The sequence below is a fragment of the Scardinius erythrophthalmus genome (genome assembly GCF_964197995.2).
Source record: "Scardinius erythrophthalmus genome assembly, chromosome: 17".
In the NCBI taxonomy this organism is placed as follows: domain Eukaryota; kingdom Metazoa; phylum Chordata; class Actinopteri; order Cypriniformes; family Leuciscidae; genus Scardinius; species Scardinius erythrophthalmus.
Genome location: NC_138237.1, coordinates 40,350,557 through 40,368,806, shown reverse-complemented (window position 1 = coordinate 40,368,806; position 18,250 = coordinate 40,350,557). Strand labels below are relative to the sequence as shown.

The 18,250-nt window shown below is 45.1% G+C and overlaps 1 protein-coding gene across 2 annotated transcripts; it reads left to right on the top strand.

The window, feature by feature from the left end:
* The first annotated feature begins 83 nt into the window (after nt 1–83).
* LOC308705817 (pterin-4-alpha-carbinolamine dehydratase 2) lies at nt 84–16,902 on the top strand. 2 transcript variants are annotated; one of them, XM_081391035.1, is made up of 4 exons: nt 84–109; nt 4,286–4,411; nt 14,845–14,925; nt 16,102–16,902. In XM_081391035.1, the coding sequence occupies exons 1-4, from the start codon at nt 86–88 to the stop codon at nt 16,195–16,197; spliced, it is 327 nt and encodes a 108-aa protein (XP_081247161.1). In that variant the 5' UTR covers nt 84–85; the 3' UTR covers nt 16,198–16,902. The 2 variants fall into 2 exon arrangements, with proteins under 2 accessions (XP_081247161.1, XP_081247160.1); XM_081391034.1 differs by lacking the exon at nt 84–109 and adding an exon at nt 2,320–2,748.
* Nucleotides 16,903–18,250: the final 1,348 nt, after the last annotated feature.

Genomic DNA, 18,250 nt, shown 5'->3' with positions numbered 1-18,250 from the left:
ATGACCCACATGATGACCTTTCACCTCATTCCTCACGCTGCACGCACATTTTTTTATTTCGCGTGGCCATGCGCACTACCAGAGGATGTCTTCAAATCTGCGGCTGCTGGTAAGTGGCGTTTCATTCTCAGCGAAGTGATTTTGATGTTCGTTTACTTATTATTATTTTACAAGGACGACGTGAAGAGAGCATGCAGAGATGTTGTTTATATTGCTGTGTGTAACGTTAGGCTATAGAAGTAACTGTTTTCCTGAATGCCATCAAGATTGAAACCGAGACTGATTTCATAGCAGGTCAATAAACAAATAGTTAAAATTAAGTCATTTACATTTTAGACGCAATGACTATTTTTGTTATGTTTCAGCAGCGAAAATAGTTCCAAACAAAGATCACTGCAGAACCATCGCGAATCTCACAGCAACACTTGTTGCATTACTGAATGATCCAGCATTTTGAACGAATCGGTTGAGTCAAAGATTCAATTACCCATTCATAAACTGCTTCATTCTGAATAAATCAGCCGTTTGAACGAATCGTTTGAATGAATGACTCAATGACTCGCTCATTAAGACGGTCGCCTGCCGCCTCCTACTGGCGGTTTAGTTTTATAAAGTATCATTCTTTTCAACATTCCTTATTTGTATATTCAAAAATATTTAAAATAATCCAAATTAATACAGTTATAATTTTTCAATGTTAATTATTTAATTTGATTGGTAACAGCCTAGTGTCTTATTATTTTAATTGAATATATTGATCAAATTTGAGAATTTGAAATGAAAGATGGAGCAAACATTTAATAAAATTAGTGGAAAAATGCCCTTTTTAAAAGGTACAAAAAATTTGTGTTTTCAAAGTGATGTAATGAAACATTGACAATTTAAGTTTGAAGGGAGTAAAGCCTCTGTTTAGGCTAATAAGGAAATGTAATTTTGCCAAAAGAAGAACTTTTATTTTAAATAAATGTTCGTTTTAAATCAGCCTACTTCAGTGTGATATGTTACCATATTATCATGCTTAACACTGAGAATTTGAATAATTGTAATGTGATGATCAGATGCAGATATTTAAATCAAAGAATATGGGCGGTTTTGCGGGTGGATTATTTATTTTTAACAGTGGATTCGGGTGACTCAAAGTGCACCAAATTAATGAATTTATCTTTAAAATGTACAAAATTTTCTTCCGGGGGGGCATGCCCCCGGACCCCCCTACAGACACCAAGCTCCACCAACAAAAATAATGTGGGAAACACATTAGGCTATATGATGATCTACAAAAAAATACGAATTTAATTATCTTATTATTAAAATACATTATTAGGATTTTTACCACCTCCGCCTCATTTTGAGGATGTAAAAACCCTGTTACTGTATTTTGATCACAGCCCTATTTAAAGCCTTGTTCCATGTGCCCCCTTTTATACTTTGAGCACCTGCCCCTCCAGAGGTCTCTGCACGGCCCTGTGTGTGTGTGTGTGTGTGTGTGTGTGTGTGTGTGTGTGTGTGTGTGTGTGTGTGTGTGTGTGCACATTTTTCAATGTGTCAGTGTCACCAATTTATTTTTGTGGTGGTACTGCATTTTGGATGATTTTATTTTACAAATGATAAGAGAACAGTTTTTATAGTCTCAAAAATGTATTCCTCTATATGTGTGTGTGTGTGTGTGTGTGTGTGTGTGTGTGTGTGTGCGCTTGTTGTGAGCAAAATAATTCAGCATTGTGGATGCTTTTTGAATTGGTGGAAGTGTGCCACTTTATTTCTGTCATTTCTGTCGATGTGTTCTGTGTTGTTTCTGATTTTGATGATGAATTTTGTCTATTTTGATTGCGGGGTCTCCAGAGACCCTGAGGACCTCGAGTGTCACAAATTTTGTCACGCTAACATAAAACAGATATCATTCCACTTTATTTTTTTTTTTTTTTTGTAGATCTAGAAAGTGTTAAGAGCCGTAGAAGGTTTCATACCATTTGGACAAAGGGAACATTTTTTTTAATTTGAGCAAAAGTCCCGCGGACCATCAGAGGGTTATACAGCGCTTTTAACAATATAGAGTTTCACAGCAGCTTTACAGTGATAACAGGAGATTACAGTAACAGAGATCGAGTGTTCAGGCTTTACATCAGCTCTAGAATAAAGTTATTGTCCAGATAAAGTTAGTTTTGATTGAATCACTTCCGTTGCAAAGATCATTAAAATATCTTCCTGTGTTCAGCAGAAGAAAGTAATTCATACAGGTTAGGAACAGCTTGAGGGAGAGTAAATGATGACAGAATTTTAATTTTTGGGTGAACTGTCCCTTTAACTGAGGGAGGACCCGGTGTGTTATGATGACCGCTGGAGCCGCAGAAACATGTTCACTTCATCACCTAGTGTTATACACTGAGGGAGCCTACAGTCCTCGTCCTAGTGTTATACACTGAGGGAGCCTACAGTCCTCGTCCTAGTGTTATACACTGAGGGAGCCTACAGTCCTCGTCCTAGTGTTATACACTGAGGGAGCCTACAGTCCTCAGGAGCACTGAACTGAACACAGCCCTCATCATCATCATCATCGGCACTGTGATATATTCTGCTCAGGCGGTGTCGGGGCAGCTCTCTCTCCGGTGTTTCCCGCGCTGCTGCTGCTGTCACAGGGCGGCCATGAGCTGGTTAATGTTTACTCTGACCTCCAGCTGCCGATGGCCGAGTGTGTTCACTAAACTAGCCCGCTGTTCTCTGTCTGCGGATAGCCGTTCAGGGAGAATGGTAAGAAGTGTTCATTTTGACAAATAACTAGGAACGAGCGCTCTTTCACTGCAGTGACGTCGGCAGCGCGTCGACCAATCAAAGGCTGTAGACTAAAACACGCTTACTTACGTTACACGCTTACTACAACTTACATTACTAGTATTTGGGAGCTAATCAAATAAATGCTACATCTGGTTCCCCTGAAAGGGAGACACGAATCGCCGCATTCAGTGTGTGTGTCAGACATTAATACCCCATCCTCAAAAAAAAAATCATGAATCGACAGTCAAGCCAACAGCAAATGTCGTTTATTATTGTGATTTGTTTTTGCACCTCTCGGCCACCGTAACTAGCCACTGGAGTCGAGCGCCATCTAGCGGATCAATAAAATCAGTCTCTCTCTCTCTCTCTCTCTCTCTCTCTCTCTCTCTCTCTCTCTCTCTCTCTCTCTCAGGAACACACACACACACACACACACACACACACACACACACATGATCTTGTTCTGCAGCGGATCTCGATCATCATGACTCTGTTATGACCGGTTATGACCGACAGGTGGCGCAAACACCCTTTAAACTGACGAACAAAAGCCACAATATTGTTAGAATCTTTATTAAAGTGTGAATGCCTTTCTGAGCGCTGATAACAGCACACGTGATTACCCGTGTTAGACAGTGTGGATTAAACATCTCAGTCGATCTGTCATTCATCGTCTCACTTCTGCTCATCTACACAGATATGATTATGTGATGATGCTCTTTTTGTAGAATATGGAGCCTAAATATTCTATTTTGCTTTAACACATTTATATACGGACACAAGAGTTGATTCACTTTAGAAGTGACGTTTTTACTCAATTAGTGCCTTTATGAACTCAATACACTATAGATGGTTTTATTAACTTAAAAAAATACTGTAATTATTGTGCTTTCTAAGAAATGGTAGGCTTAATTTTTCCGTTTATAAATCAATTTCTATTACATTTATATTAAACAAATAATAAAGGCAGTATATGTTGAGCTACATAGTTTGGTGTGATGTCCAAGTAATATGTTCATAACTGTAATGTTTGTGACGCTGATGAAGAGTTTAATGTGATGCTTTATCACACCATATTTATGCCAACCATATAAATGTATAAACCAGTCAATCAATCTGTGCAAGAACCTCCGTCACTGCAGATTAAGGGGGCCTGTAAGCATTTACAGGAGGTACCGCTGGTTCTCGCAGGATTGCTTGCAGTCATTTTTTCATTCTTGTCAAAGTTACACGCCGAATTGACAACAAGCTGACGTCAGACGCACGTCCATTTACAAACCAATCAATGTCAAGATGCAGCCCACATAGATGATGACGACAGGACGTCATGTAAAGTTCTTTAGTGCGCTCGCATAATTGCAATGTGAAACCAAACCAAAACTTACCGAATGTATAAAATGCATCAAAACATGAACTTTGGTTCAGACCTCGGTGCGACTCTCAGGTGTGAAAACGCCCTGAGTGTGTGTGTAAGTTAGTGTGTGTGTGTAATGAACAGTTGTGTGTTCCTCAGGCCTCAGACTGGCTCTCCCCGGCGGAGCGGGAGCAGGTTCTGCTGGAGCTGAAGGCCACTGGATGGGTGGAGCTGGACGAGCGGGACGCGCTTTACAAGGAGCTGCACTTCAAAACATTCAACCAGGTCTGAGAACGCTTGATCTCCCTCAGTTCATCCGTCAGTTCATCCGTCAGTTCCTCCGTCAGTTCCTCCGTCAGTCCCTCTGTCAGTTCATCCGTCAGTTCATCCGTCAGTTTCCCCGTCAGTCCCTCGTCAGTTCTTCCGTCAGTCCCTCTGTCAGTTCATCCGTCAGTTCATCCGTCAGTTCATCCGTCAGTTCCTCCGTCAGTTCCTCCGTCAGTTCCTCCGTCAGTCCCTCTGTCAGTTCATCCGTCAGTTCATCCGTCAGTTCCTCCGTCAGTCCCTCTGTCAGTTCATCCGTCAGTTCATCCGTCAGTTCCTCCGTCAGTCCCTCTGTCAGTTCATCCGTCAGTTCATCCGTCAGTTCATCCGTCAGTCCCTCTGTCAGTCCCTCTGTCAGTTCATCCGTCAGTTCATCCGTCAGTTCATCCGTCAGTTCATCCGTCAGTTCCTCCGTCAGTTCCTCCGTCAGTCCCTCTGTCAGTTCATCCGTCAGTTCCTCCGTCAGTTCCTCCGTCAGTCCCTCTGTCAGTTCATCCGTCAGTTCATCCGTCAGTTTCCCCGTCAGTCCCTCGTCAGTTCATCCGTCAGTTCATCCGTCAGTTCCTCCGTCAGTCCCTCTGTCAGTTCATCCGTCAGTTCATCCGTCAGTTTCCCCGTCAGTCCCTCTGTCAGTTCATCCGTCAGTTCATCCGTCAGTTCATCCGTCAGTTCCTCCGTCAGTTCCTCCGTCAGTCCCTCTGTCAGTTCTTCCGTCAGTTCATCCGTCAGTTCATCCGTCAGTTCCCCCGTCAGTTCCTCGTCAGTTCTTCCGTCAGTCCCTCTGTCAGTTCATCCGTCAGTTCATCCGTCAGTTCATCCGTCAGTTCCTCCGTCAGTTCCTCCGTCAGTCCCTCTGTCAGTTCATCCGTCAGTTCATCCGTCAGTTCATCCGTCAGTTCATCCGTCAGTTCATCCGTCAGTTCCTCCGTCAGTTCCTCCGTCAGTCCCTCTGTCAGTTCTTCCGTCAGTTCCTCCGTCAGTTCCCCCGTCAGTTCCTCGTCTGTTCTTCCGTCAGTCCCTCTGTCAGTTCATCCGTCAGTTCATCCGTCAGTTCATCCGTCAGTTCCTCCGTCAGTCCCTCTGTCAGTTCATCCGTCAGTTCATCCGTCAGTTTCCCCGTCAGTCCCTCTGTCAGTTCATCCGTCAGTTCATCCGTCAGTTCATCCGTCAGTTCCTCCGTCAGTTCCTCCGTCAGTCCCTCTGTCAGTTCTTCCGTCAGTTCATCCGTCAGTTCATCCGTCAGTTCCCCCGTCAGTTCCTCGTCAGTTCTTCCGTCAGTCCCTCTGTCAGTTCTTCCGTCAGTTCCTCCGTCAGTTCCCCCGTCAGTTCCTCGTCTGTTCTTCCGTCAGTCCCTCTGTCAGTTCATCCGTCAGTTCATCCGTCAGTTCATCCGTCAGTTCCTCCGTCAGTCCCTCTGTCAGTTCATCCGTCAGTTCATCCGTCAGTTTCCCCGTCAGTCCCTCTGTCAGTTCATCCGTCAGTTCATCCGTCAGTTCATCCGTCAGTTCCTCCGTCAGTTCCTCCGTCAGTCCCTCTGTCAGTTCTTCCGTCAGTTCATCCGTCAGTTCATCCGTCAGTTTCCCCGTCAGTCCCTCGTCAGTTCATCCGTCAGTTCATCCGTCAGTTCCTCCGTCAGTCCCTCTGTCAGTTCATCCGTCAGTTCATCCGTCAGTTTCCCCGTCAGTCCCTCTGTCAGTTCATCCGTCAGTTCATCCGTCAGTTCATCCGTCAGTTCCTCCGTCAGTTCCTCCGTCAGTCCCTCTGTCAGTTCTTCCGTCAGTTCATCCGTCAGTTCATCCGTCAGTTCCCCCGTCAGTTCCTCGTCAGTTCTTCCGTCAGTCCCTCTGTCAGTTCATCCGTCAGTTCATCCGTCAGTTCATCCGTCAGTTCCTCCGTCAGTTCCTCCGTCAGTCCCTCTGTCAGTTCATCCGTCAGTTCATCCGTCAGTTCATCCGTCAGTTCATCCGTCAGTTCCTCCGTCAGTTCCTCCGTCAGTCCCTCTGTCAGTTCTTCCGTCAGTTCCTCCGTCAGTTCCCCCGTCAGTTCCTCGTCTGTTCTTCCGTCAGTCCCTCTGTCAGTTCATCCGTCAGTTCATCCGTCAGTTCATCCGTCAGTTCTTCCGTCAGTTCCTCCGTCAGTTCCCCCGTCAGTTCCTCGTCTGTTCTTCCGTCAGTTCATCCGTCAGTTCATCCGTCAGTTCATCCGTCAGTTCATCCGTCAGTTCCTCCGTCAGTTCCTCCGTCAGTCCCTCTGTCAGTTCATCCGTCAGTTCATCCGTCAGTTCCCCCGTCAGTTCCTCGTCTGTTCTTCCGTCAGTCCCTCTGTCAGTTCATCCGTCAGTTCATCCGTCAGTTCATCCGTCAGTTCCTCCGTCAGTCCCTCTGTCAGTTCATCCGTCAGTTCATCCGTCAGTTCCCCCGTCAGTCCCTCTGTCAGTTCCTCGTCAGTTCCTCCGTCAGTTCCTCCGTCAGTCCCTCTGTCAGTTCATCCGTCAGTTCATCCGTCAGTTCCCCCGTCAGTCCCTCTGTCAGTTCCTCGTCAGTTCCTCCGTCAGTTCCTCCGTCAGTCCCTCTGTCAGTTCATCCGTCAGTTCATCCGTCAGTTCCCCCGTCAGTCCCTCTGTCAGTCCCTCTGTCAGTTCCTCCGTCAGTTCTCTCGTCAGTTCCCCCGTCAGTCCCTCTGTCAGTTCCTCGTCAGTTCCTCCGTCAGTCCCTCTGTCAGTTCATCCGTCAGTTCATCCGTCAGTTCCCCCGTCAGTCCCTCTGTCAGTTCCTCTGTCAGTTCTTCCGTCAGTTCTTCCGTCAGTTCCTCCGTCAGTTCCTCCGTCAGTCCCTCTGTCAGTTCATCCGTCAGTTCATCCGTCAGTTCCTCGTCAGTCCCTCTGTCAGTTCCTTCGTCAGTTCTTCCGTCAGTTCTTCCGTCAGTTCTTCCGTCAGTTCCTCGTCAGTTCTTCCGTCAGTTCCTCGTCAGTTCTTCTGTCAGTTCCTCGTCAGTTCCTCCTCCAGTTCATCCGTCAGTTCCTCCGTCAGTTCCTCTGTCAGTTCATCCGTCAGTTCATCCGTCAGTTCTTCCGTCAGTTCCTCGTCAGTTCTTCCGTCAGTTCCTCGTCAGTTCTTCCGTCAGTTCCTCGTCAGTTCCTCCTCCAGTTCATCCGTCAGTTCCTCCGTCAGTTCCTCTGTCAGTTCATCCGTCAGTTCCTCCGTCAGTCCCTCCATCAGTCCATTTGTCAGTTCATCCGTCAGTTCTTCCGTCAGTTCCTCCGTCAGTCCCTCCGTCAGTCCATTTGTCAGTTCATCCGTCAGTTCTTCCGTCAGTTCCTCGTCAGTTCTTCCGTCAGTTCCTCATCAGTTCCTCCTCCAGTTCATCCGTCAGTTCCTCCGTCAGTTCCTCCGTCAGTTCCTCCATCAGTTCATTTGTCAGTTCCTCCGTCAGTTCATCCGTCAGTTCCTCGTCAGTCCCTCCGTCAGTTCCTCCGTCAGTCCCTCTGTCAGTTCCTCCGTCAGTTCCTCCGTCAGTTCTTCCGTCAGTTCTTCCGTCAGTTACTCCGTCAGTTCCTCCGTCAGTCCCTCCATCAGTTCATCTGTCAGTTTCTCGTCAGTTCCGCCGTCAGTTCCTCCTCCAGTTCCTCCCTCGGTTCCTCCATCGGTTCCTTGTTGGTTCCTCCATCGGTTCCTCCCTCGATTCCTCCGTCAGTTCCTCGTCAGTTCCTCCTCCATTTCCTCCTCCAGTTCCTCCTCCAGTTCCTCTGTCAGTCCCTCTGTCAGTCCCTCTGTCAGTCCCTCTGTCAGTCCATTTGTCAGTTCATCCGTCAGTTCTTCCGTCAGTTCCTCGTCAGTTCCTTCTCCAGTTCCTCCGTCAGTTCCTCGTCAGTTCCTCGTCAGTCCCTCTGTCAGTCCATTTGTCAGTTCATCCGTCAGTTCCTCCGTCAGTTCCTCCGTCAGTTCCTCGTCAGTTCCTCCTCCAGTTCATCCGTCAGTTCCTCGTCAGTTCCTCGTCAGTCCCTCTGTCAGTACATTTGTCAGTTCCTCCGCCAGTTCTTCCTCAGTTCATCCGTCAGTTCCTCTGTCAGTTCCTCCGTCAGTTCCTCGTCAGTCCATTTGTCAGTTTATCCGTCAGTTCTTCCGTCAGTTTATCCGTCAGTTCTTCCGTCAGTTCCCCGTCAGTTCCTCGTCAGTTCCTCGTCATTTCCTCTGTCAGTTCCTCCATCAGTTCCTTGTCAGTTCCTCCTCCAGTTCATCCGTCAGTTCCTCGTCAGTTCCTCCCTCAGTTCCTCCGTCAGTTCCTCTGTCAGTCCATTTGTCAGTTCATCCGTCAGTTCCTCCGTCAGTTCCTCGTCAGTCCATTTGTCAGTTTATCCGTCAGTTCTTCCGTCAGTTCCTCGTCAGTTCCTCCTCCAGTTCCTCAGTTCATCTGTCAGTTCCTCCGTCAGTTCCTCGTCAGTCCCTCTGTCAGTCCATTTGTCAGTTCCTCCGCCAGTTTTTCCTCAGTTCATCCATCAGTTCCTCTGTCAGTTCCTCCGTCAGTTCCTCGTCAGTCCATTTGTCAGTTTATCCGTCAGTTCTTCCGTCAGTTTATCCGTCAGTTCTTCCGTCAGTTCCTCGTCAGTTCCTCCTCCAGTTCCTCAGTTCCTCCTCCAGTTCCTCCGTCAGTTCCTCCTCCAGTTCCTCCATCAGTTCCTCTGTCAGTCCCTCTGTCAGTCCCTCTGTCAGTCCATTTGTCAGTTCATCCGTCAGTTCTTCCGTCAGTTCTTCCGTCAGTTCCTCGTCAGTTCCTCCTCCAGTTCATCCGTCAGTTCCTCATCATTTCCTCTGTCAGTTCCTCCATCAGTTCCTTGTCAGTTCCTCCTCCAGTTCATCCGTCAGTTCCTCATCAGTTTCTCGGTCAGTCCCTCTGTCAGTTCCTCAGTCAGTCCCTCTGTCAGTCCCTCTGTCAGTTCCTCTGTTAGTCCCTCCTCCAGTTCCTCCGTCAGCTCCTCCGTCAGTCCCTCTGTCAGTTCCTCTGTTAGTCCCTCCTCCAGTTCCTCCGTCAGTTCCTCCGTCAGTTCCTCTGTCAGCTCGAGATGAGCGCGGAAACACCCAGGATCTTCTAGAGTTTGTGTTCTGATCAGCTGGATCTGCAGCTCTTTCTCCCTTTATCAGTCGCTGTTGTAAAACAAACCCTTTCCCTCAAACCCTGTTGAGGAGTGTGTGTTTAATGGCCAAGTAGAAGATCTTTTGCCAGTTTTCAATATATAGAATTTAATAGAAGTCTCTTCTGCTCATCAAAGCTGCATTCATTTGATAAAAATACAGTGAAACAGCTGTTTTCTATGTGAATATATAATAAAGTTGTGCCTTATGAAGACCTGAGGGTCGAAACGTTGTGCTATTAATGAATTTATTTGGAGCAGCTATTTTCAGTGTGCGGACTTCACGCCTCAGTTTTAATATATAGTAAAGTGTCATTTATTCCTGTGATCATTTATTCATAACTCCAGTCTTCAGTGTCACATGATCCTTCAGAAATCATTCTAATATGATGATTTGATGCTCAAGAAACATTTATGATTATAAAACATATGTGTTCTCAGGATTCTTTGATGAATAGAAAGTTCAGCATTTTTCTGAAATGGATTTGTTTGCATCCTTGATGAGTAAAAACATTAGTTTCCTCCAGTAACTCACTCTTTTGGCGTATGAACAGCCTTGTGTGTCGGACGCCCCCCCCCCCCCTCTCTCTCTCTCTCTCCCTCCCTTCCCCCTGCGAACGCTGTGTCTCTCGCCCGTCAGTCCTCATTACCCTGAGAGAGAGCAGAGCCGCTCTGTGCTGAAACTCAACTTCTGATCAAAATCATTTCTTTCACAAACAATCAGATTGGCTAAAATGTTTCATGTGCCTCAGAAAACCACTAACTATCCCATCGGCCTCTGTTTCCTCTTTTCTCCACTTTGTTTGCCTCTCCTTGTAATAGTGACCTCACATTTTTCCATCTCACTCGTTCTCTGTTTTGCACGTGGCTGGTTGTCCCCGGAGTTAGCCCTGTGCAGGTGATGGAGACTGTGGCTTGAGTTCTGTGTGTGAATGAGTAAAGCCACATATTTACAGATATCTGGATCAGGAAGAGATGTCCAGTGAGAGCTGGTTATCTGGGTCCCTCTGCTGGCTGTATCACTGGGACCAGTCTGTGGACGGTGATGTTTTGATGGAATACAGAAGAATGGTTGTTGAAGCGATCAGACTCTCTAGACTCGAAAGGGTTAAACTAATCCCAGCGTAAAACACATGTTTGGGCAGAAAGCAACTCGCACTGGCAGATCTTAAAATAAGTCAGAGCCATTGTTTCGTCTCCAGATGCACGTCAGTCATGTGTTTACTAAGGCTCGCTTATAGATGTCCTTATTGAACTAAGGTCTAATCCAGGCACCTAAAGAGTTATTCACCCAAAAATGAAAATTACCCCATAATTTACTCTCACTCAAGCCTTCCTGGGTGTAAGAGTGTATGAGTTTCTTCTTTCAGACGAACACAATCAGAGTTATATTAGAATATATCCCGCTCTTCCCAGCTTTATATGGCAGTGAATGGAGGATGAGATTCTGAAGTCTGTCTGTCTGTGTGTGTGTGTGTGTGTGTGTGTGTGTGTGTGTGTGTGTGTGTGTGTGTGTGTGTGTGTGTGTGTGTGTGTCTGTTATTCGCATATCTCTCGAACCGTTAGTCCGACGGATTTCAAACTCGACAGGTGTCTCGCTACGGGCATGAGTAAGTGCAGTGCCAAGTTTGGCATTGTTTGGATTAGAAATGCAAAAGATCGTTAAATATATCGGTAAAAGAAGCACTTAGAAGGTTGTGGTTTAAAAATAAACATTCTGACATAAACACTCTGTCAGCTACACTGTTTACTTCTGAATATTATATTTTATTCACGGTCATTATTTGTAGTAACCTATTCACACACGGTTTGCTCAAGCGTAGCGTTTTTTCGGAGCTCAATGTGTCGCGCTTATTCATTTGTGGATGTTAACTGAATCTGTAAGTCAGCTACGCTGTTTACTTCTGAATATTATATCTATCTATAAATTACGGGAAGGTCTTTCTGTCTGTCTGTGTGTGTGTGTCTGTTATTCACATATCTCTCGAACCGTTAGTCTGATGGTTTTCAAACTCGACAGGTGTCTCGCTACGGGCACGAGTAAGTGCAGTGCCTAGTTTGGTGTTGTTTGGATTAGAAATGCAAAAGATATGGTTAAATATATCGGTAAAAGAAGCACTTAGAAGGTTGTGAACTATAATCTCTGGCTTCCGGTAATGGCTGTACGCGAGTCTAGTTCCAACGGAAGAGTGACCTCTGACCCGACGCATGACCTCTGACCCAACCTATGACGTGTGAACTCTGACCCGACGTATGACCTCTGACCCCACGCATGATGTGTAATCTCTGACCCGACGTATGACCTCTGACCCCACGCATGATGTGTAACCTCTGACCTGACGCATGACCTCTGACCCCACGCATGACGAGTGACCTCTGACCTGACGCATGACGAACAGGTCGGCTGACCTCTGACCCCACACATGATGTGTGACCTCTGACCCCGACGCATGATGTAGGAGTAGCGTACGCTCAGGTGAGAGTAGATGACCTCTGACCCGACGCCTCTCGCGATTCAAACAAACTCAAGCTCCTCCCACATTTCTCTTTAAAAACTCTCCTTTTAGACTCTGATGATCGCTGATTTGTTTTGCTTGATCATCCTCTGCGCTTCCGCGTTCATCAATGCATTATGCGTCGGGTCAGAGGTCACTCATCATGTTGGGTCAGAGGTCACACATCGGGTCAGAGGTCACTCTTCCGCCGGAACTAGACTCTCGTACGGCCATTATTGGAAGCCAGGGATTATAGTTTATAAACTATAATCAAACTGTAAATAACCTAAAAATGAACAATAAACTATAAATAAACGAGTGTATCGCTCGGCTTCAGAAGGCCGTCATTAACCCCTGGTAACCCGTATGGATTTACTGTTATGATGATGAGCCTTTTTGGGCTTGAGAATCTCGTCCTCCATTCACTGCCATTATAAAGCTGGGATATATTCCACTATAACTCGGATTGTGTTCGTCTGAGAGACTCATTTACACCCGGGATGGATGAGGGCGAGTAAATCATGGGCTAATGTTCTTATTTGGGTGGACTATCCCTTTAAGCCCGTCTGTGAAACCAGGCCTTTCTTTATTTCACTTCACGTCCTTGTGAAAACCGTCAGAGCCGTTTCTTGAAGCCAGACCCGTCGAACAGCGTTACCTCAGCGCTGACACAAGATGAAGAGACTCATGGAAAGCCTCCTGACTCTGGTGTGTGTTCACAGTGAAGTCCTGTTCCTCGAGCAGAGCCGGCTGATGTGGAGTAGAGGAGTAGAGGAGGAGAGGAGGACAGTGGTTCTGGTATATTACAGTGTTTTCCTCTGAGTAAGAGCGAAGGCTGCCGTGTGTCGAGACGCTTCTCCATCAGAGTCTGTAATCACACTCATTATTACCATCACAGGTATGAGCCACACACACACTCCTCCAGCGCTAGACAATCACGGCGTAATGACACTAAAGTGGTGTGTGTGAAGCGTCTGATTACCTGAGGCCTGTAACATGTCAAGTCTGATTACTGACAGAGGAGGCGTGAGCACACAATACACACTGACAAAAGACCCGACCTTGACCTCTGACCTCTCGCCGTGTGTGTGTGACGCTCAGCAACACAGCGCTCTGTGTGTGTGATTCGCCTCAGATGTGGAGAGCTGAATCAGATTCAGAGAGATTATTGTGTTGTCATGTATTGACTGACGGAACGGAAATGTTGCGGAGATCATTATCATGCCGTTGAATAATTGCCAATATCGCAGATGAAAGTTGAGCAGAAGCAGACGCGCGATTAAAGTGCTGACGGAGTCGAGTTGCAGGATCGGTCAATCACTTTAAATGGATAACAGGACGCTTCCCTAACGCAGCCAGCCGTGTGACATCACGAGCGGGAGAACCGGCTCACCACATTATGAAGAATATACTGGTTCTCTCTCTCTGTCTCTCTCTGTCTCTCTGTCTCTCTGTCTCTCTGTCTCTCTCTCTCTCTCTCTCTCTCTCTCTCTCTCTCTCTCAGTCTCTCTCTCTCTCTCTCTCTCTCTCAGTCTCTCTCTCTCTCTCTCTCTCTCTCAGTCTCTCTCTCCTCTCTCTCTCTCTCTCTCTCTCAGTCTCTCTCTCTCTCTCTCTCAGTCTCTCTCTCTCTCTCTCTCTCTCTCTCAGTCTCTCTCTCTCTCTCTCTCTCTCTCTCTCTCAGTCTCTCTCTATCTCTCTCTCTCTCTCTCTCTCTCTCTCTCTCTCTCTCTCTCTCTCTCTCTCTCTCTCTCTCTCTCTCTCTCTCTCTCTCTCTCTCTCTCTCTCTCTCTCTCTCTCTCTCTCTCTCTCTCTCTCTCTCTCTCTCTCTCTCTCTCTCTCTCTCTCTCTCTCTCTCTCTCTCTCTCTCTCTCTATCTCTCTCTCTCTCTCTCTCTCTCTCTCTCTCTCTATCTCTATCTCTATCTCTCTCTCTCTATCTCTCTCTCTCTGATTACGGGAGGTTTTGGCCCGCTGAAGACTCGTACACAATGGCGGTTCAGTGGACTTAATTAGCTAAAGGAAGTATTTAAAGGCTTAATTGAGATTGCATTGGGAAATTGCTCTGAAATAGCCAGTGTGTTTTCCACAGGGGTTTATCTTGCTTCTGATTGGAGGAGGCAGAAACGTTGTCATCCTCCAATCACAGGCCGGCTCAACACAGAGATCTGAGATCGCTTAGCCGTCCATTCCTCTGCTAAACATGTTCAGGATTACACTCACTGGACCAGTTATTGAACACTACCAGTCTAACGTTTTTAAATTATATTGTTAAATATTATGACGATTTAAAATGTTCTATGTGAATATATAAAAAAAATGTAATTTATTTTCAGCATCATTACTCCAGTCTTCAGTGTCACATGATCCTTCAGAAATCACTCTAATATGATGATTTGATGATCAAATATAATCTTAAGTAACATTATAAATGTCTTTACTGTCACTTTTGATCAATTTAATTCATCCTTGATGAATAAAAGTATTGATTTATTTTATTTATTTCCCCCCCAAAATAAAATAAAAGTCCTCACTGACCCCAAACGTTTGAACGGTAGTGTTTAATGTTACAAAAGCTTATATTTCAGATAAATGCTGTTCTTTTGAACTTTCTATTCATCAAAGAATCCTGAAATAAAAATGTATTTAAAACAGAAAACAGCGGAGGTCTGAGTTCTGTTCATCATTATTATATCCAGCATTATGTGTTATTGATCACTGAGAGGAAGATCTTCTGTTCATAACTCTTCTCCTCTGTGATCGTCTGTTCCTCAGGCCTTCGGGTTCATGAGTCGTGTGGCTCTTCAGGCCGAGAAGATCAACCATCATCCCGAGTGGTTCAATGTTTATAACAAGGTACTCCTCAGTCTCCGGCAGCGGTTTATAATGAGTCCTCGAGTGTGTGAAGGACAGGAGAGGCCACACACACACCGGCCCTTTGAACGTGTTGAATCTGCAGGGCAAACACTCACACACTGACACACATGTCATGTCCTGTCAGAGAGAGAGAGAGAGAGAGAGAGAGAGAGAGAGAGAGAGCTAACGGTCTGTAGTGGAAACTGTCTTTGTGAAAGAAGTCTAGTGGTTTATTTAAAATTTTGTATTTTAGGGGACTTTATGGTACTAAATTATATTTACGCAGTATTTATAATCCATTTATTTACTTTTTGAGCATAGACCTGAAAATTAAATTTCCAACTTAAACTGGTAAATCGTGAACACTTTAGAGCGACAGACTGAAGTTTGATCTCTTTTCAAAGTCGACACTTGGCAGATTATTGCTGACGTGAAAAAAGTTTAAAAAAGTGAAAAATAATATTTTCAAAATCATGTTTTACTCTAAAACTGAAAGAAAGTCAGAGCAATGAATCTAATCAAGCTGTGTCCCAAATGTGAGGCTGATATCTCCAAAGCTGATCTTTCAGTGAGATGTAGTTCGGCTGCAGTTCCACACGCTTCCACTAGAGGAAACTCTTCATTCATTTCCAATGCGCTCGCACAAGTGTGAATATTGTTTTCAGGACCATTAAACCTGTTCAGATCAGATCCATGATTGTTTTATGTGTGTGTTCACACAGCAAGTGCCAAAACCTTTATCAAGTTTCGTACCATTCCGATGAAGTATAAAATCCTAAAAAACTTTTAAAAAACTCAAAAATGACAGAAAAGCACCAGAGGGTTAAAAACGCTGGAGAAATATAAACCTACTCATTTACAAATGTCGATTAAATAAACAATATATTTGAAGTTATGTGTATACATATATATATATATATATATATATATATATATATATATATATATATATATATACAAACATGTCAGTATTTTGAGAGTGTAGGGATTTCAGCTTCATGGGAGTGGGCGGAGCTAACAAGATCTTTTTTGCTTGTTTCGACTCTGATTGGTGGAATGTTGGGCACAGCATTATGGGTAATGTAGTTTTGACGACTTCAGCAGAAGCTAATACTGTGGTTAAGGACCTCGTAGCTCACGGTAGAGCTGTTTATACGCTGTCTCTCTGTCTTTCAGGTCCAGATCACGCTATCCACACACGACTGCGGAGGACTGTCCAAGAAGGACATCCGACTGGCCAAGTTCATCGATAAGGTCGCTCTGTCCCTGTAGCAGATCTAAGCCTCGCTTACAGTAGATTCCAAATGCTTTGTATAAGAATAGGGAAGTAGATGAGCTTGTTAATTCACACAGTTGTGCGTTTAAAATCATGATTCTGCTAAATGCATATTAAAAACAGTGTAGATTAATTTCATATTCATTTAATATCTGATACGTTTAAATCATTTGTTTAGGTGCATTTTTACATATGAAAAATGTACATTTATTTTTTTACAAAGTAGGGATAAAGGGGGAAATGATGATTCTCTGATGCAGACAGAGTTCAGTTCTCTTCAGTGTCTGTGTAACAGCTCTACAGAAGACAAGAGTCATTATTCAGATCATGTTTGTGCAGTGCAGTCCAATCAATAATCTGCTGAATATTGTCTATTAATAAAAGAGTGGTTCACTGCTCCCTACACACTCATTAGGGCACATCTGTCCAAGGTCACTTCACACAGACACAGATTCACACAGATTAGGGGGTTTGAAGAATTATTATTGTTAGATTCACACATTTATGTGTGTTTATATAAAATATGTTAATAGAATAATAATATATTATACATACAAAAATAAGTATTAATAATAAATGTCTGTTGTAATGAACACACTCAATCCCCGTGATTTAGCATATTCATCAGTCTTGTGATCATGTGCTTCAATCATTCTTGAGACCATGTTTATTTGAAATTAATAAATATATATTTCTAAAGGATTTCGAGATTATTTCTCGTTAGACGTTTAGCAAATGTACTGAGAATAATGGATAATCAAGTTCATGATTAAATATGGTAATTAGGTGCAATTTAACACTTTATTTCTCAATTAATTTGTAATTATTAAATGTCATTCTGTGTCGTGTGATTTACCAATTTCAGAGATTACATTATTTAAACAATACTACACTTTAAAATCATAAAAGTGAATAAAATTTCAATTTAACCATTATTCAACATTTATTTTGTTTGCTGTGTGAAGGAATTTTATAAATATGCTTTGGCCATAAAATACAGCACAAACGCACCACAGAATAATCATAAGGTATTGTATATGTGCAGATCCATAAAGCTCTCTGAGGAACACACTGATATCCAGTCTTTACTCCTCGATGCTCGTCTACATGCAGATGCCGTTAAAAATGCCAGATTTTCAGCTTGAAGAAGGTTTATGATAAAGGCTTTACTTCAGATATCTCGTCAGAGGCTCATGACCCTGATGGTGTTCGTGACGTCAGAGGCTCGTGACCCTGATGGTGTTCGTGACGTCAGAGGCTCATGACCCTGATGGTGTTCGTGACGTCAGAGGCTCGTGACCCTGATGGTGTTCGTGACGTCAGAGGCTCATGACCCTGATGGTGTTCGTGACGTCAGAGGCTCGTGACCCTGATGGTGTTCGTGACGTCAGAGGCTCGTGACCCTGATGGTGTTCGTGACGTCAGAGGCTCGTGACCCTGATGGTGTTCGTGACGTCAGAGGCTCGTGACCCTGATGGTGTTCGTGACGTCAGAGGCTCATGACCCTGATGGTGTTCGTGACGTCAGAGGCTCGTGACCCTGATGGTGTTCGTGACGTCAGAGGCTCATCTGATGGTGTTCGTGACGTCAGAGGCTCATGACCCTGATGGTGTTCGTGACGTCAGAGGCTCGTGACCCTGATGGTGTTCGTGACGTCAGAGGCTCATGACCCTGATGGTGTTCGTGACGTCAGAGGCTCGTGACCCTGATGGTGTTCGTGACGTCAGAGGCTCGTGACCCTGATGGTGTTCGTGACGTCAGAGGCTCATCTGATGGTGTTCGTGACGTCAGAGGCTCATGACCCTGATGGTGTTCGTGACGTCAGAGGCTCGTGACCCTGATGGTGTTCGTGACGTCAGAGGCTCATGACCCTGATGGTGTTCGTGACGTCAGAGGCTCGTGACCCTGATGGTGTTCGTGACGTCAGAGGCTCGTGACCCTGATGGTGTTCGTGACGTCAGAGGCTCATCTGATGGTGTTCGTGACGTCAGAGGCTCGTGACCCTGATGGTGTTCGTGACGTCAGAGGCTCGTGACCCTGATGGTGTTC

What these genes read in the sequence shown, in the direction of transcription:
- LOC308705817 (XM_081391034.1), top strand. Translation starts at nt 2,644, where the DNA reads ATGAGCTGGTTAATGTTTACTCTGACCTCCAGCTGCCGATGGCCGAGT. An exon ending in ATAGCCGTTCAGGGAGAATG is followed by an intron (nt 2,749 to 4,285) that starts GTAAGAAGTGTT and finishes TGTGTTCCTCAG; the next exon opens with GCCTCAGACTGGCTCTCCCC. An exon ending in GGTTCAATGTTTATAACAAG is followed by an intron (nt 14,926 to 16,101) that starts GTACTCCTCAGT and finishes TCTGTCTTTCAG; the next exon opens with GTCCAGATCACGCTATCCAC.